Source organism: Pelophylax lessonae, assembly GCF_965119305.1.
Source record: "Pelophylax lessonae genome assembly, chromosome: 1".
Classification (NCBI taxonomy): domain Eukaryota; kingdom Metazoa; phylum Chordata; class Amphibia; order Anura; family Ranidae; genus Pelophylax; species Pelophylax lessonae.
In genome coordinates, this window is record NC_138768.1 from 547,894,721 (window position 1) to 547,919,312 (window position 24,592).

The following is a 24,592-nucleotide window of genomic DNA, read 5'->3' on the forward strand; positions in this document are numbered from 1 at the left end:
CTCTGTCAAACGAGAATTTTTGTATGTTGAGTAATCTCTTTACTTTCAATATGAGACTAGCATGCAACAAAAAACGACAATGGGAAAGACAATGGAAATGCCCACAAAATGACCCCATATTGGAAAGCAAAACCCCAACACATAATCTGTGTATATCCCATGGGACTGGCCAAAGGCATAGTCAAGTTCACACACGGAGCCCCGACCTGGCTTCATCCCCTCTCTCCCCGGATTGGCTAGCTGACTTTGATTGACAGCAGTGGGAGCCAGTGGTGCCACTGCTGTTTCTCAGCCAATCAGGAGGGAGAATTCTGGACGGTTGAGACACTCGTGGACATCGCTGGACAGAGAAGGACCTCAGGTAAGTATTAGTGGGGCTGGAGGTGGCTTCTGCACACAGAAGGCTTTTTATCTTAATTCATAGAATGCATTAAAAAAATAAACCTTCTGACTTTACAACCGCTCTAAAATTCAGGAGCATTCATCCCACTGATCATCACACTAATGTATCATGAGTTGTAGATATAGTCATTTTTAGCAGGGGTTTGCTGAGACCAGAAAGTTATTTCAAGGGTTCCTCCTTGTTGAAAAGGTTGAGAAAGGCTGTGCTAAGCAGTCCATTTAAAATTAAATGACTGACAGCTTATAAAAATCCAGGCCTGCACTCATTTTTAAAGCATTTGTATCTGTGTTGTCGTGCGTTTTAAGTCAGGTGTGTTGTAGCTGGGGTGCAGTTACGTTTGTATTACTATTTGTTGTGTTAATGTTTTGAGGTGCTGCATCATATACAGTATGTTATTTATCATTTTGCCCATAGTTCCAATTTAAATCTATATTTGCCAGTATACAACACTGTACTGTATATGTAAAATACTTTATTGCAAACATTCAAAACCTGTGGGAGTCATTGCTGAAGTTATTGCTGCAGAATTCATGCATTTTGTTTTGTGTGTTTTAGGCATAATTCCATCAAATTCTTAGTCTGCAGTGGCCAAAATGGATGAATCGGCAAAGTCTTTAACTGGGATCCTGGATAACAAACTTCTACATAAGTTTACTATCCCTAAGATTAAGAGAGATGCAGAGAAAGGTTTGTTTTTGTTTATTTTTTTTGGGGGGGGGGGGATTTAACCACTTCAATACAAGGCACTTTTACTCCTTCTTGCCCATACCAATTTTTCAGCTTTCAGTGATTTCACAATTACAATTAGTCATGCTACGCTGTTCCCAAACAAAATGTATATAATTTTTTTTCCACACAAATAGAGCTTTCTTTTGGTGGTATTTAATCACCACTGGGTTTTTTTTTTTTTTTGCAATATAAGCAAAACATTTTGCAAATAAGTAATTTTTCTTCATTAACCACTTGCCGACTGCCGCAAGTAGATTTACTGCGGCGATCAGCCCCTCACAGGCAAAGTGACTTAAATATACGTCACTAGCCTGTGAGGCTCTGGGGAGCGAGCGCGCGCCGCCGGCGGCATTATCCCGCGCGGTCACGGACCCCCCCGCGCGTGTGACCGGCGGACCCGATGTCCGCCGCTCACTCTGCGATCGGCGGGGGAGAGGGAGAAAGTCAGGCAGCTTGTGTAAACAAGCTGCCTGTCATTCTCCCCTGTGTAGAGACACCGATCATATGGTTCTACTATGTAGGACCGTTGATCAGTGTAACTACAGCTCAACAGAGAGCCAATCACAGTTAGAATCATGCCCCTAGGGACACACACAGCCCCTCCCTCTCAAATAAAGTTAACCCCTTCACTGCCAGTGTATTTTTACAGTAACAGTGCATATATATAGCACTGATTACTGTAGAAATGTCACTGGTAACCCCAAAAGTGTCAAAAATGTCAGTCAAGGGTCCGATCTGTCCGCCGCAATGTCCCAGTACTGCAAAAAAAATCGCAGATCGCCGCCATTACACGTTAAAAAAAAAACAACAAAAAGGACAAAAATCTTTCCCTTTGTTAGTAAACGCAATAACTTTTGCGCAAACCAATCAAAATACGCTTTTTGCGATTTTTTTTTTTACCAAACATAGGTAGCATAAAACAAATTGGCCGAAAATGTTAAAAAATTTTGATTTTTACTTTTTTTTTGGGGGAATTTCATATAAAAAAATGTGAAAAATATTGTTATTTTTGCAAAATTGACGCTCTTTTTTTGTTTATAGCGCGTGATCAAAAAATCGCACAGGTGATCAAATACCACCAAAAGAAAGCTCTGTTTGTGGGAAAAAAAGGACGTCAAGTTCGTTTAGGTACAGCGTCGCACGACTGCGCAATTGTCCGTTAAAGTCACGCAGTGCCGAATCGCAAAATACCCCCGGTCAGGAAGGGGGTAAAATCTTCCAGGGCTCAAGTGGTTAAAGCGGAGTTCCGGCCACAAAATCGACATAATCGATTTTGTGGCCATCCGCTTGCTTTTCTTCACCTGAAAAGGAAATGGATAGTTAGGATTTTTTATTTTTTTTTAATTACCTTGTTATTGTAGAAAGATATACTCACCTTTCTTCCATTTCCTCCCTCGGCGGCCGCGGCCTGCGCCGTCACTTCCGGTTTGCAATGATTCCTGGGAGCTGAAAGTCATCGCTCCCAGGAATCAATGCGACGGCACCGCTCGTCACTTCCGGTGCGACGCTGTAGAAGAAATTTTAAAAGTGAGTATTTCTTCTTGCAGGTAAGTGCGAACCGGGACAGATCAGAAGCTAGCCATTGTGGAATGTACTAGCCCTGACTGTCCCGGGGGTATTTTCATTGAAAAAATGTTTTTGTGCCCGGAACTCCACTTTAATTTGGGCCAAAATATAAACTGGTACATATCTTTGGTAAAAATAACCCAAATTAGTATATATTATTCAGTCTGTATGAAAATTATAGAGCCTACAAGCTATGTATCATTGAGAATTGATCAATCCTGATGTACTGACTCAATCTCATTTCTTGAGGTACAAATACCCCCTAAATTACCCCTTTTTGGAAAGAAGACAAATCCAAGGTATTTAATAAGAGGCATGTTTAGTTTTGTGAAGTTGTAATTTTTTTTTTTAACACAAAATTGTCATATTATCAAGTTATTTCTCGCACACAGCATGTGCATGCTTGCAATTACACCCCAAAACATATTTTCTACTCATCCTGAGTATAGCGATATCACATTTGTGAGACTTTATAACAACCTGGCCACATACAGAGGCAGGAAATCCAAGCATTACCTTCATGTGTTTTAGGAGCATAAATTACACATCTAATTTCCTGACTAGCTATCACACTTTTGAAGGCCTTGGAACACCAGGAAAATGGAAATGCCCACAAATGACCCCACTTTGAAAAGCAAACACCCCATTGTATATTCTAAAAGGTGCTATGAGTCTTTTGAACATGTCATTCTTTTCACAAGTTTTTGGAAAAAGTGGAAAGGAAATGAAAACTTATTTGTTTTACATAAAGTTGTCAATTTATATGATATTTCTAACACATGGCATGTACATAGCAAAAATTACACCCCAAAATACATTCTGCTATTCCTGAGTATAGTATTACCACATTTGTGGACTTTTAAAAAGCCTGGCCACATACAGAGGCCCAACATCCAAGAAGCACCATAAGGTGTTCTAGGGATATAAATTACTCACCTAATTTCCTGACAAGCTATCACCAGGCCCTTCATATTTCTAACACATAGCATGTACATATTAATTACACCCCAAAATACTGTCAGAATGTTTATACTGCTCTGAATATAACAGTGTCTATTTATATCAATAAGCAAAGATCTGTGCGGAAGGAGAATCTCCACTTATTTCCACAAATCAATATGTAGCGAATTCTTTTTATTGATTAATTTCTTTTTAAAAGCATATACCAATCTTAGTGAAAACAGTCTACAGTATGGAATACATAAGAATATTTATTCACGAGACATGTAATCACGATAAATGATCAAACTTGAGATGACACAAAAAGATAACTTTACAAAAATACAAACTTCAAACAATAAATGCAATGTGATTGGTAGCTCAATAATGAAAGTAAAAATAAAGCAAGATTACGTTTTCTCCAGGTATAGTATAAACCATAAATGAATGTTCTATATAATCAGACCACAATTGTCTGTGCAATGCACAGCCTGATAGTCACTCCACTGCAGATGAAGCGAGAATAGGCTATACAAAACGTGAGACTAATACGCCAATATGCGCTAAATCTGATATTAATAAAAATGTTATAAAAACAAAAATCTGCTTTTTAGAGAAAAATCTACATATGGTTTATACGGCTGGGATTGTACTCTCGTTACCCTTTAGCATGAAATGTAAAACATTTAAGGAAGTACATAAACAATATTGAATAATAATCAAATAATTAGCAAGGCATATTTACCATATTTAAAATGGCTGCTAGCTTAGAATGGTCGTTACCAGAGTCCTTAAGATGGCTGCCTTTCCAAGATGGTGGCCAGGTAGGGAGGAGTTTCGTTTGGCGTCCCTCAAAGTTTCAGATACATGATGGAGCAAAATGGAGTCTGTATAGATGAGTCTTTAGCGTGTGTATTGTATGTGTGATGTATGTTGGGCAAATGCCATGTGCCTCTCTCATCTGAGTTTTCCTTTTTATATGGTATAGAACAAAGGACTATTAAAATTACCGTAAGTTAAACACAGAAGGAGTGACATTATCCCCATTGGTTGGGATAACTTATCCATTAACTGGTGATGTCATTGGGTGACACCTCTTGGTCAACCAGTATATGGATATTAAAACTATATAATTTCTCCATTTAAGACTATCATAAAACAACATAATAATTTATCCATACTCTCATCTATTACATGTCCATTTAAAATCCACCATGTATCTAAATAAAGATTAAATCTGGCAACACCATTTTAATATTTAATATATCTTATTTAGATATATTGGATTTTACTTTTTAACCTAAGACTTCAACTAGTAGCAGTCCGTCACCAGAGATGGCAGTATTGTGTTACTCTTAGGTTCAGTATTACAGCATTATTTACCTACAAATAAACTTTGAACCTTATATTGACAAAGAGCTTACCATCTCAGACTTTCTAGAATCTAGCAAGGTTAGAAAAGTTTTATGATGCTTTCTACAACTTACAATTTACAAATGTTTACTGAAGCCTCTCTTGACATACAGAGATGAGTCATCATATCAGTTAAACTTTCTTTTAGCAAGGATGAAACAATTATAATATATAACGGTTTTCTACATATCTATGTATGTTAGTTATATATATATTTCATTGTTAATATTATGTTACATATAAGATTATAGCGTATCTGTAAATCTTATTTTTAAATGGATCTAAACATAGAAAATACTGACTAAGGTTTATGACTACCACACAAACAAGATACCTTGGTATAGCGTCAGCTAGACTTTATCTTAAAGAAAGTTAAACAGACTATTTATTTATTACCTTAGGTCAACACAGCATGTTTGGGGTAAACCTGTTGAATAGGCACTTTTTGTTAAAGAGATTTAACCTTTCAGTAACCTAACAAAAATGGATGTCATTGCTTCATATTTCTATATAAACAAAATATAACATTTCATTTCTTTTTTTTTAAAATGTAACCTCCCCAAATAAGCCTGACAATACATTCTGCTGAGCAAAGGGTAATCAAAAGATTACCTGTGGTTTTAGCAGTGCAGTGGTATACAGAGAAGAGCATCAGTCCAGGCAGCAGGCAGGGACATGGTCAGCGACAGGAATCGTCCAGGCAGGAAGCACGAATACTGTCCATAGTCAGTACAGGCAGCACGCAGATATACTATCAGCACAGCCAAATCATTGGTCCGGGTAGCAGGCAGAGACGTGGTCAGCAGCAGCAAAAGGAATCGTCAAGGCAGCAGTACAGTCCATAGTTAGTACAGGCAGCAGGCAGAGATATGGTCAGTACAGCCAAAGCATTGGTCCAGGCAGCAGGAAGGAACATGGTCCATAAAGTTCTGGGTCATTACAGGCACCAATATGGTCAACACAGCCAGGGTATTGGTCCAGGCAGCAGGATTGAACATGAAGCTTAGGGGCTCGGTCAGGAAAGAATGGGGACACCCAAATCCCACCCAAATCTTTTTAAAGCCTCCGGTTTTCAGACCCTGTTCTAGGAATTACAAAATCCAAGGAAAACCAAAAACTGTGTTTTCTACTCAGAACACTATTCTGAAGCCCCTCACATATGTGAGATATCTGTGTACTACAGTAACAGGGCAAAATGTTTTAGTTAAAATGTTGCTCATGAAGTCGATTAACGCAATCAGAGCGAATGCTTCCTGGGGGGGATTTTTTCTGGTAGATCAGGGCAGTGACAATTTCTTCAATATATTTGAGGAAAGTGCTAGGTCTTTCTGTTGACTTTTGATAAATGATGTATAAATTATACATGGCCATATGGAAGAGATAAAATGCAGCTTTCTTATACCAGAAATGGGACTTTCGTGTTGACAAATAGGGCTGTAGCTTCTAAAAAATCCACCCCCCCCCCCCATGAACTGAATATAATCGAGGATACATTTTGGCTTCACAATGGGGCTGCGTCTTCCCTAAATCTCCGCCAAGGTGTCTGTTACGTACCGGATGGCTCAGCCTGACGTGCAGAGGGAAGGCCTCTCATAAAGCCCTGGCTCAGGGACCACCAATGTTGTGTCAGTGCCCATGAGAGCGCAGTGATGTAAGGGTGCCTGTACAGTCTTTTGTGTAGTGGGTGCGTCACCTGGAAGGACCAGATAGCTGGACAGCGGGTATTGGCAGGAGCAGCAAACCCAGAGCTGGTGGCAGCAAGCAACAGTAGGCAGTGGCAATAGTCATTACAGGAAGACTGATGGCCCACACTAGAAGATGCTCCAGCAGAAGCCAGGCAGGTGCATGCAGAGCAGAAGAGACACAGAATGCGTGGTTAGACAAGCCAGGTTGTTAACAGACGGTCAGATGCAGGCCTAGATAGCAAACAAGGAATAGTCAAGGAACAGGCAGAGATCAGCAAATCTAGTTCAGGCAGATAAGCAGATGGCAGAGACAAAGTCCAGATACAGGCCAGGGTCAGGGTTGGAGATATTCACGAAATCAGAGGCAAGCCCGGTCTAATACAGAAGTAAGCAGGATCAGGTTCAAGAACACAGGCACAGCCAAACATCAGGCAGCAATGTGCTAGTGCAACTGCTGCACTAACAGTATCTCACAAAAGTGAGTAAACCCCTCACATTTTTGTAAATATTTTATTATATCTTTTCTTGTGACAACACTGAAGAAATGACACTTTGCTACAATGTAAAGTAGTGAGTGTACACTATTATTGTCATATTGCCATTATGGTCTAAACCGCTGGCAACAAAAGTGAGTACACCCGTAAATGAAAATATTGTAATTGGTCCCCATTAGCCATTTTTCCTCCCCGGTGTCATGTGACTCGTTAGGGTTACAAGGTCTTAGGTGTGAATGGGGTGCAAGTGTGTTAAATTAGATTTTATCGCTCTCACTCTCTCATACTGGTCACTGGAAGTTCAACATGGCACCTCATGGCAAAGAACTAACAAAGAGGATCTGAAAAAAGAGTTGTTGCTCTACCTAAAGATGGCCTAGGCCAGGTATCCTTAAACTACGGCCCTCAAGCTGTTGCAGGACTACACATCCCATGAGGCATTCTAAAACTCTGACATTCACACAGACATGACTAGGCATGATGGGAATTGTAGTTCCTGAACAACTGGAGGGCCATAGTGTGAAGACCCCGGCCTAGGCTATAAGAAGATTGCCAAGACCCTGAAACTGAGCTGCAGCACGGTAACCAAGACCATACAGCGGTTTAACAGGACAGGTTCCACTCAGAACAGTTGAGTGCACATGCTCAGCATCATATCCAGAGGTTGTCTTTGGGAAATAGACGTATGAGTGCTGCCAGCATTGCTGCAGAGGTTTAAGGGGTGGGGGTGAGCCTGTCCGTACTGAGACTATACTCCGCACATTGGATCAAATTGATCTGCGTGGCTGTCGTCCCAGAAGTAAGCCTCTTCTAAACCCGCAAACAGTTTGCTGAAGACAAGCAAACTAAAGACATGGCTATCTGGAACCATGTCCTTTGGTCTGATGAGACCAAGATAAACTTATTTGGTTCAGATGGTGTCAAGCTTGTGTGGCGGCAACCAGATAAGGAGTACAAAGACAAGTGTGTCTTGCCTACAGTCAAGCATAGTGGTGGGAGTGTCATGGTTTGGGGCTGCATGAGTGCTACCGACACTGGAGAGCTACAGTTCATTGAGGGAACCATGAATGCCAACATGTACTGTGACATACTGAAGCAGAGCATGATCCCCTCCCTTCAGAGACGGGGGCCGCAGGGCAGTATTCCAACATGATAACGACCCCAAACACACTTCCAAGATCACAACTGCTTTGCTAAAGAAGCTGAGGGTAAAGGTGATGGACTGGCCAAGCATGTCTCTTGACCTAACCCTATTGAGCATCTGTGGGGCATCCTCAAATGGAAGGTGTAGGAGTGCAAGTTCTCTAACATACACCAGCTGCGTGATGTCGTCATGGAGGAGTGGAAGAGGACTCCAGTGCCAACCTGTGAAGCTCTGGTGAACTCCATGCCCAAAAGGGTTAAGGAAGCGTTGGAAAATATTGGTGACCATACAGAGTATTGACACTTTGGGCCCAATGTGGACATTTTGACTTAGGGGTGTACTCACTTTTGTTGCCAGCGGTTTAGACATTAATGGCTGTGTGTTGAGTTATTTTGAAGGGACAGCAAATTTACACTGTTATAAAAGCTGTACACACTACTTTACAATGTAGAAAAGTATCATTTCTTCAGTGTTGTCACATGAAAAGATATTTTAAAAAAACATTGACAAAACTGTGAGGGTTGTACTGAATATATATATATATATATAGTTTATGTTAAAGATGATTTGCACCTAAAAGGAAGTTGGTCTGCTATGCTTGAGGAGAAATTTGTGGGAATGCTGTAGGAGTATTTAAACTAGGACTGAGAGGGAGGATAACCTAGAATTAAATCAGGCAGACAAGTCAGTTAGGGTCAGACAATAATGGAGGGTGGAATGGGAAAAGATGGGGGAGGGTTATGGCAGGTTATAAGAAGGTTCCCATGTTACATATAACCATTGGAAGTTATAGTACAATGTGTATTACTAAAAAAGATATTCAAAACAAAAGAGCAAAATGTGATAATGAATAAATGTGTTTGTTTCCTGAATTCCAGAAGTCTTCCAAGCAAAATAGGAGAGTTGGACGTTTTGGTGCATGTACAGAACCATGCCTTAATTGGTATTGCCGAATCTTGTCTTCATTCTTCACATGACTGGGCTATTAAAATTCCTGGCTATGCTCTCTTTCAGAGAGAGAGAGGGTACAACTTAAAGGTGGAGGTGTCTGTCTCTATGTGAGAAGTGATCTCAAAGCGAGTGTGAAAGAGGACCTAGTTGATGGAGAGTGTGTTGAGGCTGAAGCATTATGGGTGGAACTGCAAATGGATGTGCGTAGTTAATCATTGGAGTTTGTTACCGGCCACCCAGTGTTAATGAGGAGGAGGAGACTCAGTTCCTTGGACAAATGGAATGGGCTGCAAGGGCTGGGACAGTGATAATAATGGGGGACTTTATCTACCCTGATATTTACTGGAGTAATGGCACTGCTGGAAAAGTTTAAGGGTAAAAATGTATAAATCTATTACAAGAAAATTGTAGGGTACAGTTCATAGAGGACCCTACCAATGATGCTCTGCTGGATGTGGTAATCTCAAACCATGCTACGCTGATTACTAGTGTTAATATTAAAGAACTTCTGGGTAGCAGAAACATAAAAACACTTAAAGCAGAGTTCCAATCAAAAGTGGAACTTCTGCATTAAGGCCTCTTGACCCCCCGACATGCCACATTTGGAATGACATTTTTTTGGGGGGGGGGGGGGGGGGCGGGTACCTAGTTTTGACAGGTACTCGCTCCCACTTCTGCTCTGGCCACCTAGGCGGCTCAAGCGGAAGTTCTCTTCCCCTCCCTCCCTGCAATCTTCTGGGACATGTCAGAGGTCCCAGAAGATTGCCCGTCCACTCAGGACGCTCAGTGCGACTCGCGCATGCACAGTGCGCACCCGGCTGTGAAGCCACAAGCTATCACAGCCGGGTGCCCACAGTAGTGATGTCGGCACCACGGGGAGAAGAGGGAGAGAACCGGGGTTCCCGCTGGCCGCATCGCTGGACCGTGGGAGAGGTGAGTGTGTGTTTATTACTTTTTGTAGCTGCTGACTTTTAATAAACACAAAAACCAGTGGAACCGGGCTTTAACTTTAAGAAAGCAAATTTTCCAGGGATGAGGGATATTCTCCAAGTCTTAGACTGGCAGGGAATATTGGCATCGATGAACACAGAACAGAAATGGGAATTCTTCAAAAAGACTCTATGTGAACACACTGCAAAATATAATATATTCCCATGGGCAACAAGTTTAAAAGGCTAACGTCCAAAGTTAAAAAGGTGTAAATAATAGGAAAATAGCTTTTTTTTTTTTTTTTTTTTTTTAGGAAAAGAGCTTTTAAAAAATATAAAATGTAATCATTTAAATGTTATAAAGAATATAACAGAATATGTAAAAAGCAAATCAAGGCTGCAAAAATTCAAAACGAACGACAGATTTTGAAAGAAAGTAGGACAAACCCCAAAAGATTCTTCAAATATATTAATAGTAAAAAGGTCAGGTCTGAGCATGTAGGTCCTTTACAAAATAATTTAGGGTGGGTGACTGGGGACAAAGAGAAGGCAATTTTATTAAATACCAAAGGAGCATTGGGTCATTCTTCACATGACTGGGATATTAATATTCTTGGCTATGCTCTCTTTCAGAAAGACAGGGTAAAACAGAGGGGTGGTGGTGTCTGTCTCTATGTGAGAAGTGATCTCAAAGTGAGTGTGAAAGAGGACTTAGTTGATGGAGAGTGTGCTGAGTCTGAAACAGTATGGGTTGAAATGTACATGGGTGTGCGTAATACAAAGAATATCATTGGAGTTTGTTATAGACCTCCCAGTATTAATGAGGAGGTGGAGACTCAGCTCCTGGCACAGATAGAAAGGGCTGCAAGGGCTGGGACAGTGTTAATAATGGGGGATTTTAACTACCCAGACATTGACTGGAGTAATGACACTGCTGGAACAGTCAAAGGGCAAAAATGTATAAACCTATTACAAGACAATTTTATGGTGCAGTTTATTGAGGCCCCCACTAGAAGTGATGCTCTGTTGGAGCTGGTAATGCAGAGCTTATTAATAATATTCATATAAAGGAACATCTGAGTAGCAGTGACCATAATATGATTTCATTTAATGTTAGCTGTAAGCAAAAAACGCATACAGGAAATAGAAAAAAATACAACCTAAAGAGAGGAAATTTTCCAAGGATGAGGGCTGCTCTCCAGGATTTAGACTGGAAGGGAATGTTGGCATAGTTGAGCACAGAACAGAAATGGGAAATTTTCAAAAAGACTTTATGCAAACTCACCGCAAAGTATATTCCCATGGGTAATAAGTTTAAAAGGCTAAAAATAAAACCTATGTTAAAAGTTAAAAAGTTATAAATAAAAAGAAAAGAGCTTTTAAAAAATATAAACTTTAAGTAACACTATCATTGTTTAATTGTTACAAAGAATATAACAGAGCATGTAAAAAGGAAATCAAGGACCCAAAAATTCAAAATGAATGACAGATTGCAAAAGATAGTAGGACAAACGCCAACAAATTCTTCAAATATATTAATATTAAAAAGATTAGGTCTGATCATGTAGGCCCTTTACAAAATAATCACGAGTGGGTGACTGGGGAAAAAAGAGAAGGCAAATTTATGGCATTCTTTCTTCAGGTCTGTGTATACAAAGGAGCATGGGGGAGCTCATGACCATAATGAGGATGGTATTGACGCAGCCCCAAATGATCCACAATGGCTCAAAAGTGATATGGTTCAGAAATATTTAGACAGAATAAGGGTGGATAAAGTGCCTGGACCAGATGGCATCCACCCACGCATCCTAAAAGAATTGAGAGCTGTAATTTCAAAGCCTTTGTTTCTAATTTTTAGGGACTCGTTAAGGACTGGAATAGTACTACTGGATTGACATAGGGCCAATGCGGTGCCTATATTTAAAAAGGGATCAAAGTCTTTTCCAAGTAACTATATAGACTTGTTAGTTTAACTTCTATAGTCTGGAAGATACTGGAGAGTTTAATAAAAGACCACATAGATGAGTTCTTGCTGGAAAAAAATATTTTAAGCAACAGACAGCATGGATTCATGAAAGACAGAAGTTGTCAAACAAACATGATTTCTTTTTAAGGTAAGTAAAACCTTGGACAGAGGGGTGGCTGTGGACTTAGTGTACTTGGATTTTTCAAAAGCGTTTGAAACAGTTCCCCACACACGGCTAATGTGTAAGGTAAAGTCTACAGGCTTGGAAAGATCAGTTTGTAAATGGATAGAAAATTGGCTAAATAATAGAATTCAGAGAGTAGTGGTTAATGATTCTTACTCTGAATGGTCTAAGGTTATCAGTGGTGTACCCCAGGGTTAGGTGTTGGGACCAGTGCTGTATCTAGCCTAGGCCAACAAGGCCCAGGCCTAGGGCGGCACTTTGCAGGGGGGCAGCAAAAAAGCTGCACACCACATGAAAAAAAACTAGCCTCCTCTCGACTTCCACACGAAAAGGGTCCCTGCCGGCTTGCGCTACACTTTTAGTTTAGTGCCAGTATTATGGGACAAATTGGGCCAGGGGGCAGGGTCCAGGAGGCAAATCAGTCTGGCACCCCCATAAAGCAGTCACACTGCTACCTGCAGGTATGATAGGCTGCACTAATGGGTACTGATAGGCTACACTGGTGGCCACTGATGGGGCTGTACTGATGGTCACTGATGAGGCCACACTGATATGCTGCACTGATAAGCCTGCACTAATGGGCAGTAATGAGACGGCACTGATGGGCACTAATGAGGCTGAACTTATGGGAACTGATAGGGCTCTGCTGATGGGCACCGATAGACTGTGGTTGTGGTCTGTGGTGTACAGATGACAGAGCGGGTCATAAACCGGAAAGGGGTGTGGCCTTTACAGGAAGGGGTAGGTCATATTTAAATTAGGGGGTGCACAAACTTAGTCAGGCCCAGGGCAGCACAAAACCTAAATACACCACTGGTTGGGACCCGTACTTTTTAATATCTTTATAAATGATATAGGATCTGGGATTAAAATTACCATTTCAGTCTTTGCAGATGACACCAAGCTTTGCAGTGGAATTACTTCTTTACAGGATGTCTCCAACTTACAAGCTGACCCTTGATGCACTGTTTCATTGGGCAGCTATGTGGCAAATGAGGTTTAATGTTGATAAATGTAAAGTTATGCACTTGGGGGCTAAGAATATGCATGCATCATACATACTAGGCGGAGTATAACTGGGGGAATCCATAGCGGAGAAGAAACTGGGTGTTCTGGTAGATCATAAGCTTAATAATAGCATGCAATTCCAAGCTGTGGTTTACAAAGCAAGCAAAGTCCTTTCTTGTATTAACAGACGCATGGACTCCAGAGAGAGAGAGAGAGATATCATTTTGCCACTGTACAAATCATTAGTAAGACCTCATCTGGAATATGCAGTTCAGTATTGGAGACCAGTTCTTAAAAAGGATATCGGGGAACTGGAGAAAGTGCAGAGAAGGGCAACCAAACTGATAAGAGGCATGGAGGAGCTCAGCTATGAGAAAAGATTAGAGGAACTGAATTTATTCTCTCTTGAGAAGAGGAGATTAAGGGGGGATATGATCAACATGTATAAATACATAAGGGGTCCATGTAGTGAACTTGGTGTGGAGTTGTTCACTTTAAGGTCAACACAGAGGACAAGGGGGCACTCTTTACGTCTAGAGGAAAACAGTATTTTGTCTCCAAATATGGACAGGTTTCTTCACTGTAAGAGCTGTGAAAATGTGGAATAGACTCCCTCCAGAGGTGGTTCTGGCTAGCTCACTAGATTGCTTTAAAAAAGGCCTGGATTCTTTCCTGGGTGTACTTAACCACCTACCACCCGGCCACTGTACATATACGGCCAGGTGGGAGTCTCGTCCTTCTGATCGGACGTTCCGGATCGTCCTGCAGAAGGAGTGAGATTGCGCCACCGCGGGCACACGCAGTGGCGTGATCTCGATGTGCCTGTGTCCCTCGGACACAGAGCAACAAGTTTTGGCAGGAGGGCCCTGTGATTGGCCCTCCTGATCACATGACGGCTGTGTCCAATCACAGCCGTCATGTAATGTAAATACAGCCGTTGCAACGAGTTGGATCTCATCTTCTCCTCACACAGATCCTGTCAGTGAGGAGAAGAAGACGATCTGTGCTGCAGCCAGGGGATAAGTGAGTTTTTCTAATTACTCACTGATCACAGGGGGGGTCTGTGCTGGTAATCAGAACATTGATTACCAGTGCAGCCCTGGGGGAGGGGGGGTGCCACTAGATCCACCAGGGATGCCCACCCATGACCACCAGGGATGCCCACCATGGCCACCAGGGATGGCAATCAGGGCTCAAAAAGCCTGCCAGTAGCGCCCTCCCTATCAGTGCTGCCCACCAATGCCATCTATCAGTGCTTACCACCAGTGCCCATTATTGCCATCTATCAGTGCCGCCCACCAGTGCCCATTATTGCCCACCAGTGCTGCCTAGCAGTGCCGATCAGTGCCGCCCATCAGTGCCAATCAGTGCCGCCGATCAGTGCCCATCAGTGCTGCCTATTAGTGCCCATCAGCGCTGCCTATCAGTGCCCACCGATGCTGCATATCAGTGCCACATATCAGTGCTGCATATCAGTGCCCATCAGTGCTGCATATCAGTGTCACCCCATCAGTGCCTGTCAGTGCGGCCTCATCAGTGCAGGAAAAAACGTATCTATTTACAAAATGTTATAACATAAAACAAAAAAACTTTTTTTTTTCAAACTTTTTGGCATTTTTTTGTTTGTGCACCAAAAAAGAAATAACCTTGCGGTGATCAAATACCACCAAAAGAAAGCTCTATTTGTGGGGAAAAAATTACACAAATTTGGTTTAGGTACATTGTTGCATGACCGCGCAATTGTCATTCAAAATGCAACAGCGCTAAAAGCTGAAAATTGGTCTGGGAAGGAAGGGGGTTTAAGTGCCCAGTTAATATAAGTGAGTACTAACATTTATAGGTAAAGTTTATCCAGGGAATATCCGATTGCCTCTAGGGGGATCAGGAAGGAATTTTTTCCCCTGCTGTAGCAAATTGGATCATGCTTTTCGCCTACCTCTGGATCAACTGCAGGTATAGGATTGTGTATATGGGATTGTATGGTTGGGTTTTCATTACTGTTTTTTATTTTTTTTATATTGGTTGAGCCAGATGGACTTGTGTCTTTTTTCAACCTGACTAACTATGTAACTGATATTGAGATTTACACTTGCGTCAAAATGTGTCATTGGACACATTTTTTTAAAACACTCTAAAAGCAAATCAAAGCACCTGTCACTAAATAAAATGGTAACCTTACAGTCCTGTTCACACATTGTCTTTGCTTTGCTTCAAAAATTATACCCCATTTCGCTTTCACGGTGCTTCAGAGTGTCTTCAAAGCCCCCATAGAAGTATATGACAATGTTCGCTTACAGCACCTGCAGCTTTTGAGAGGCTTTATTAAGCTTTAGCTTCACTTTGTTTTGGAGGTATAGCAGGTATGAGATATCAACACACATGCAGGGCATCTGCCAAGCTTCATTAAAGCTTTAAAAAAGCATCATTGACGCATCACCTTCCTTCCCACCCGGCCTAAAGTAGATTGAAGGCCTTTCGTCCTTCTGAGTGGATGTCATATGATATCCTCCCAGAAAGTGCTGCTCGTGGGGCTGTGCTGCGGTGCAATCTGTCACTGGCTGGGTCTATCGGACACAGCCGATAACTGATCATTGTACCGGCTTGCTGCTGGTACCATGTGACCGATGTGACTAATCACAGCACATCACGATAGTTGTGAACAACGGATGGCTTCCTTTCATGCCATTCATTGTGTACAATTGTGTTGCTAGCTGTGATTTGTCAATGTGATCGCATGGTCCCGACAGGGCCAATCACAGCCCATCTGTACTATGTGATTAGCTTTGACCAATTACAGCTAATCGCAACAAAATAGACTGAATCAATTACATTTGCTGCTATAAGTTATCATATTATATAAAAAAAAATCATGATCACTTCCCTAGAGTAGTACTATGTTACTATGGTAACATTATATTGCTGTGGTCACAGTGTGTTAAAAAATTGTGAAAAAAAAAAGAAATGTAATTAAAAAAAAAAAAAAAGTGTCCCTAATGACCGCCATACCAGTTAGCTGATGACACTATACTGCACTGATGACGGTATGTAAACAAGCAAAAATTTGACAAAAAATAAATACTTTGTCTACTTTCCAAAAAGGAGTTAATTGGGGGATTTTTGTAATGTCCTGACATTTTTGGGCCTCAAGAAATGAGATAGGTCGTCAGCACTCCAGGACTGATCAATTTTCAGATAGTATATACATAGTTTGTGGACTCTGCACCTTTCCTACAGACTAAATTTTATACAAGATTTGGACATATTTTTACCAAAGAAATGTAGCAGAATACATTTTGGGCTAAATTTATTAAGAATAATTACTTATTTGCAAAGTTTTATAACAGAAACAAAGAAAAATTAGGTTTTCTTTTTTCAACATTTTTTGTCTTTTTTTATTTATTTAGCAAAAAATAAAAAAACCTTGTCTGTGGACATAGTAAACTTAGATTTTGCAAAAGCGTTTGGCACAGTTCCCCACCCACAGCTAATGTTTAAGGTAAAGTCTGCAGACTTGGAAAAATCAGTTTGTAAATGGTTAGAAAACTGGCTTAATGATTCTTACTCTGAATAATTTAAGGTTAAAAGTGCTGTACCCCAAGGTTCCTTTGGGACTCTTACTTTTTAATTTATTTATAAATGATATATGGTCTTGGATTAAAAGTACTATTTCAGTGTTTGCAGATGACATCAAGCTATGCAGTGGAATAACGTCCTTACAGGATGTCTCCAACTTACAAGCCGACCTCAAGGCACCCTTTAATTAAGCCTCCACTGGCTTGGCCCAGGAGAACATGGTATTCAGACAGCTAAAAGATCGAGTTTTGTTTTTTTCCTCCGGAAAGGTTCTTCCCTTCCAACCTGCACTTGTCCCCAGATCGCTTACGGGGTCACTTTGAGACAGTGCAAGACTTGTTACTTAATGGGGTGATTGTTCAGTTCTGGCTTTGGAATCTTTTCAGGGGTTTTACTCATACCTGTTTACAGTTCCCTGGAAGGAAGGCAAGGTGCGTCCAATTCTGGACCTCAAGGCGCTAAACTGCTTTGTGCAGGTACAGAAGTTCAGGATGGAGTCTATTTGCACAGTAGTGGCTTTCCTACATCTGAGGGATTTTCACGCTTCAATCGACATCAAGGACGCCTACCTTCACATTCCAATATGTGCCTGTCACCAGCGCTTCCTCCTCGCATTATCAGTTTGTGGCCTTTACTTTTGGTCTTGCCTCTGTTCCTTGGGTCTTCACAAAGTGTTGGCCCCGGTGCTAGCATTGTTGCGTCAGAGGGGGATCGCAGTACTGGGGTACCTGGACGATCTTTTTCTGTGAGCAGAGTCTCTGACTGCTATGATGGACACCTTGGGGATTACTCTGCGACCTCTGAGGGAGTTCAGTTGGATTCTGAACCTTCAGAAGTCTGCTCTGGTTCCGTCCAGAAAACTGGAATATCTGGGTGGATTTGACCTCAGCCAGAGTGTTTTGCTTCTTCTGGAAAAACTCCAGAAATTGCAGGAGGCAATTCGGCTTCTGTTGTCCAGCAGACGGTCATCCCTCCGGGCTTGCATACGGGTGCTGGGCCTGATGGAGTCTACCTACGAGGCGGTTCCGTTTGCACAGTTCCACACGAGATCTCTGCAAAAAAAGATTATGGTGAAATGGGACAAAAATCCACAGTCTCTAGAGTTGGCTTCGTTCTCCGGCATTTCGACAGAGAAATTGTTCTCCCTCTGTACTGGGCAGTTGTCACCACAGATGCCAGCCTGTCTGGGTGGGGAGGCTTCATCGGCACAGCTTGTGCTCAGGGGGTGTTGACTTGGGAAGAGTCCAGACTGCCGATCAATGTACTGGATCTCCAAGCTATCAGACTTTGTCTGGATCATTGGACAATTAATCTTCAGGGGTGTCCGGTACAAATTCAATTGGACAATGCCACGGCCGTGGCTTATGTCAACCACCACCATGGGGGCACAAGAAGTATCCTGGCAGGTTGGGAAGTAGCCGGCATTCTAAGGTGGGCAGAACGATTGTTCCAGCCCTCTCTGGTGTACACATTCCATGGAAGGTACAGAGTTTTGTGGCTTGGTCTCGGGATCCTCTGGCCGATGCCGCAGACGTATTAGTGGCTCCTTGGCATCAGTATCGTCTGATTTATGCCTTTCCTCCTCTTTACCTTCTGCCAAGACTCCAGTGCAGGATCGAGGCAGCAAGGCATTCTGGTCTTTCTGGTGGCTCCAGACTGGCCTCGCCAGTCTTAGTATGTCTATCTGGTCTGGCTGGTCGCCGATGCTCCTTGGAGACTTCCTCTCAATACAGATCTGCTGTCTCAATGACCATTCTTCCATCCTGCTTTACAGTCGCTGTTTTTTAATGGCTTGCCTGTTGAAAGCCAGGAGCTTAAGGATAGAGGTTTGTCTGAATCAGTGATTCCTACACTGATAAAGGTTAGAAAATCTACCTCTAGGAAGATCTACCATTGTATTTGGAAGACATACGTTGCGTGGTGTGAGTCTTTTGGGGCTCTCCCTGGCTCCTTTTCCGTGGCTCGGATCTTGGCTTTCCTTCAACGGATGGTTGTGCAGCGCTTGGCCTTGAGTACCATCAGCCTTTCAGCCTTGGTGGTTTTCTTTTAACGTCCAGTGGCAACATTTTCCTTGGTGGGTACCTTTATCCATGGAGCTTGACACTTGGTTCCTCCAGTGCGGTCTCCATTTCCGCCGTGGGTCCTCAAATTGGTATTGTCAGTTATCCAGGAATCTCCCTTCGAAAATAATTGGGAGGTTCCCCTGCTTACGTTGTCCCAGAAGGTGGCCTTTTTGGTGGCTATTACTTCTGCGTGCAGGGTGTCGGAGCTGGCGGTGATGTCTTGTCATTCACCTTACCTGTTGGTTTACAGAGCTAAGGTGGTTCTTCGTCCCTGTCTGTTGTTCCTTCCAAAGGTTGTATCGGATTTCCATTTGAATGAAGCCATTGTGTTGCCTTCCCTTTTTTCCAGGCCTAAACATCCTAAGGAAATTGCTCTGCATTCCCTGGATGTGGTTCGGGCAGTCAGGGTGTACCTGGCAGCTACAGAGTATTTTAGGAAGTAGGAAGTCAGACTCTCTATTTGTACACACGATTGGACCTCGAAAAGGGTTTGCCGTTTCTGCTACGACCATTTCCAGATGGATCAGACAGACAGTGATTTAGGCCTATTTAATTAGGGGTCAGATTCCTCCTTTCCCTGTTAAGGCACACTCTACTTGGGTGCTTAGTGCCTCCTGGGCCGTCTGTCATCAGACATCAGTGATGCAAGTTTGCAAGGCGGCCATCTGGTTGTCTGTGCACACTTTTACAAAGTGTGCTTTTTTCTGCCTAGTGTCCTACTCCTGTAGGGGGCAGTATAACCCAATGGTTAAGAAGAATCAGGAGATGTGTCCGTCAATGAACATCAGAAAAATGGATATTACGGTAAGTCAAAAATCTCATTTTTTAAACAGAACAAGCTATCCTGCATTTGTAGCTTTAGAGTGTTGAGACAAACCATTTACCAGTGACAGGGGTGTTTCTGATGAACAGCTTTTTTATGTATGTGCTGTAAAATCTCTATCTCAAAATAAATAAAAAAAATTCTTCTATAACTGCTTGTGTAACTGCAATGTGTGCTGGAGTTTAGCTTTAATTTGTTAGTCTATCTAAATCTGCTAGTACATCTAAATCTCCCCTCCCTCCACACTGACAAGGCTGCTGGTCAATGGTGCCCCTGTGCTCCTTGATCCAGAGTGGGGGCAGTAATACAGGAAGTGCAATACTGGCCAGGCGGAAACCAAGTAAAAAGCCTAAAAGAAAAAAAAAGAAAAAGAAAACTAATACATCCACCACATATAATGATTGGTAAGCTGCAATAAATTACATTTTTGGTTTTGGGTTTAATGCAGCTTTAGTGCCAGTTCACACATATGCGATGTCAGACATCGCATGTGATTCGCAATGCACTGCTCTGTTAATCACATGTGATGCCTGTGCGTTGCGAATTCAGCCATACAGATTGTATGGCTGAATTCACATTGCATTTGGACCAAAGTCGCAAAGGACTCTTTTTTTGGTCCGCACCAGAATTGGATCGCATGGGTGTTCACACCTATGTGATCTGATTCATGTTCGAATTGACAGTTGGGACTGTGATATGCGAACTGATGTGGGGGGTGTTGTTAACTCTGTATTGACACCCCCAGCGATTCGCATATGGCAGTGTGAACTGCCTGCAAGGTGAATGCGATGCGGGGACCCGCAGTGGATTTGCAGGGTTCCCGCATTGCATATGTGTGAACTGCCACTTAAATTCAGGACAATAGCATTTGTGGCATCAATGGTAGTTGTTAACCTGTTTGACAGATTTTAAAATGTTGATTTAACCTGTTCTTTTTTTCTACTTACCCAACTCTTAGGGTGCATCATTCAATGTAGCCCTGAAAAGAGGGAATATACTGACATCCTTGATATTCTGAATAATGGAAGGCTAAATATGAACTGTGAGCTGAATTCATCCTGGGAATTTTCTGAAATAAAGCTTGTCGTAAATAATGATTTGGAGCGGAAATTTTCTGAAAAAAGGTACCTAGTATTTAAAATGTAGTCTGGAAATATTACATTATAAATTACCTTTAGCCTTTCTGAAACTCTGAAAATGCATCTTATAATCATTTTTTTTTTTGTTTATTTTTGAAAAAAAAAGTTTAGATTTTAAAGTTGCATGATTTAAAGATTCAGTTGCTTTGAATTTGCATATCAAAGCATGGCCATTTTTGATAGATGCTAGACCTGGTTATTAGCTGACAACCTCCTATGGCAAGTTGAAGATTGAATACTAGCCTGACAGGCCATACATGGTTCGAATCTGCTGAACCGGTCGAGATTCCCACTGTGTGTGGGCAGGCTGAATGTACCAAGTTGATCTATCTGCTAGCAATAATCACTGTCTTCTCCCGGTGGGGACAGTATCCCCCTCCCTCCCCTGTTTGTGTTTAGATTTCCTTCAGATTTACCTTTTCTATGTAGTACAAGGGCCTGCCAGATTGCATACAAATTGAAAGTGTTTAGGTTTGACCTCATATTATATGGTTTTGGTAAGTCTAAAGGAAAAAGTCTTCAGAAAATCTTATAGTGTGTATGGCCCATTACAAGATGTTAGGTGTGTGTGTTTAACATCCCAGTCAAAAGTTCGGAGATACAGGGAAACAAGTCCCTGCCTTTGTTTTCTAGTTTATGTATATAAGCCAAAATGTTTTCCTTGTCTTGGATAAAATAGGGAATGGTTAGGATCCTATCACCCCCCCCCCCTCCCCCAGAGAGATTTTTCTCTACTTTCTGTCATAGAAACACAACAGGAAGTAAAGATTCTGTCAAAGAGAAGAGAATGTCACCTCTTAGTTGACACCAGAGCAGATTTCCCCTTTGAAAATTGGGCCTCCCCTCCTGTTCTGTGACTCAAGCATTTTGGATTTCCCAGAATTTTTTGTACTGAAAATGGTATCCAGGATCAATGGATAGGTTAAATCTCTCCAGCAGGAATAAAAAAATCTGCTGCACTGCTAAGGTGACTCTGTGTTCTCCCCAGGCCCTTTTTAGAGGTTACGAATGCTAGTGGCTCTGCTTTTGTCATTTTTTTTTGTTTTTACATCAATCAGCCGAGTACAGCTGCAGACTATAGTAGCAAAGAGCAGAATAAAGTTTTTATCAATTATGTTAGGCACAATGCAGTATACTGTTAGGAGAGAAATGCTCAACAAAACTGTTGTCTTTCTTGTTTTGGGAATGTGGAAGTCAATTGCCCTGAACTTGTCCAATGTATAGTATACTCAGGATCATATATACACTATATTGTCAAAAGCATTGAGACGCCTGCCTTTACACGCACATGAACTTTAATGGCTTCCCAGTCTTAGTCCGTAGGGTTCAATATTGAGTTGGCCCACCCTTTGCAGCTATACCAGCTTCAACTCTTCTGGAAAGGCTGTCCACAAGGTTTAGGAGTGCGTCTATGGGAATGTTTGACCATTCTTCCAGAAGCGTATTTGTGAGGTCAGGCACTGCTGTTGGACGAGAAGGCCTGACTCGCAGTCTCCGCTCTAACTCATCCCAAAGGTTTTCTATCGGGTTGAGGTCAGCAAGGTCCATAAAGACATGGATGTGTTTGGGGATGGAGTTTGGGATGGGGTGAATTAGAACGGAGACTGCAAGCCAGGCCTTCTTGTCCAACATCAGTGCCTGACCTCACAAATGCGCTTCTGGAAGAATAGTCAAAAATTCAAATAGACACACTCCAAAACCTTGTGGACAGCCTTCCCAGAAGAGTTGAAACTGTTGTAGCTGCAAAGGGTGGGCCAACTCAATATTGAACCCTACGGACTAAGACTATGATGTTGTTAAAGTTCATGTGCGGGTAAAGGCAGGCGTCCCAATACTTTTGACAATATAGTAAAGGTAAAATGCATGAACATTTGATTAATAACAATTGGTTCATCAAGACTTGCCATGTTTAATTTTTACGAGTGTCCAATGTATGTTGGGTCACTTCTGACCTGAAAAAACAAATTGCAATTCCATTACCAACCTAAAAATGTACCAAATGTTCTCTGTCCATCCCTTAAGTGCTTCCTCAGATACCTGGTTGAACTCAGCTGTTAAGGGCCTTTTCACAGCAAAACACGTACATTATTGTGTGCATGATGCACACACGTTGGTGTGCATTTTAAAGCACACAGCTCTGCAATCTGTTTTTAAAGTTCCCTTTCTTTCTTTCTCTTTACTTTTTTACTTTTTTACTTTACTGTATGTTGTGATGGGTCACAGTACGTTGGAACTCACTGTGCTGCACAAAACACAACATGTCCTAATTTTTTTCAGTACACACCAACATGGCCTATTGAACTGGAACAACAGGATGTAAGGCAGTGTGCCTTGTTCTTGCATTGGCACTGTATTGGGCATCGCAGCCCATCACTGCTGGTGTGAATGGGCCCTAACAGAGGAACTTGCACTGACGTTGCTGCTTAATCCGTACAGCTGCTTAGAGGGTACTTGTTAGTTGATTTTGGCTACATACTCTTTTGTTACAAAGGGGTCCTTGGTACTGTGAGGATGCAACCCATAGTTGCCATCTGATTTTAGCCTGCACAGAGCAATGAGCATTAGGTTGGGGACACCCAGGGACCATAGAGTGATGCTTCACAGTTGCTAGTATATGTAACAGCCTTGCAAACTGCATCATGGATTAAGGTTAGTTGAATTCCTTTATAGAAAAAGAAGCCTTGCTAAGTACTGGCCAGCACAACCAGGGAGGGCCTTTTTTACCCCAGAAAATGTGAACATAGTTAAACTAAGAAGGGAGGGGTTAAGGAAATCCTTTTGAGGGAAAGAACAGATATTTTTTACTAGGACCCTCTGTTGCCATGCCTTTCCAGTGGGTATCTATTTATTGATAGCATTACGGGGGTATAACTGTGTAACTGGTTATTAGGTGATAAAAGTTAATAGGGTTTTAGATATTTGGTCACAGTCGAACATTTGTGAAGATTTTTATGTGATTATTAATGACTGTTTTTTGGAATTTTATTTTAGAAATGAGATGAAAGAACTTGGTAGGAACATTAGAGAGCTGGAAGAAAAGTATTGCTTCCTGTTTGTACCATATCAATCTGCAGTAACCATATCTAGCCATGGGTTATCAGTTGGTAATTTGGCTACAAAAGTGCTTGGCTCTCCTCACATGGGAATGTACTTGTTTCGTCATGTTGATGTTGCACTGAATTTTACTCACCAAAGGAACGCGACATCAAATGTTGTGGTTGTTTTTAAAGTAAGTACAATGCTGCTCTTAGTTTGTAAGTAAATTTTTAGTGGCTTTACTCACACTGTTAAAAATATCTCCCTCGGGTAGAAGTTGGGGTTATCCATCTCATTAGAAGTCTTCTATAAAGCTATCTGTCTAGGCTTGCTAGGAGATTCACTCCACCTCATTTTGTACTTCAGGCCCAAGTTCACTATAAATTTTAGTAAATCTGATTCTAAGCAGGGCTGGCCTTTGGGGTGTGTGAGCTGTGTGGCCCCACAGGGCGCCATGGGCAACAGGGGGCCGTGCGGCCATTACAGCTCGCAGTCAGTTACTCCGTAGCTGGTTGATGATCAGGCCGCACAGCGGGAGGTAAGCGGC

General features: G+C 41.9%; 1 protein-coding gene across 1 annotated transcript in view; it reads left to right on the forward strand.

Moving 5' to 3' along the window:
- Positions 1 to 996: 996 nt before the first annotated feature.
- Positions 997 to 24,592, forward strand: part of TEX15 (testis expressed 15, meiosis and synapsis associated) — a gene marked incomplete at both ends in the record, with an annotated part of 165,079 nt that continues 141,483 nt past the window's right edge. The window contains 3 exons of the mRNA XM_082248404.1: positions 997 to 1,090; positions 20,829 to 20,994; positions 24,001 to 24,238. Of these exons, the coding sequence (XP_082104530.1) occupies positions 997 to 1,090; positions 20,829 to 20,994; positions 24,001 to 24,238 (498 nt within the window). The remainder of the gene's footprint in view (positions 1,091 to 20,828; positions 20,995 to 24,000; positions 24,239 to 24,592) is intronic.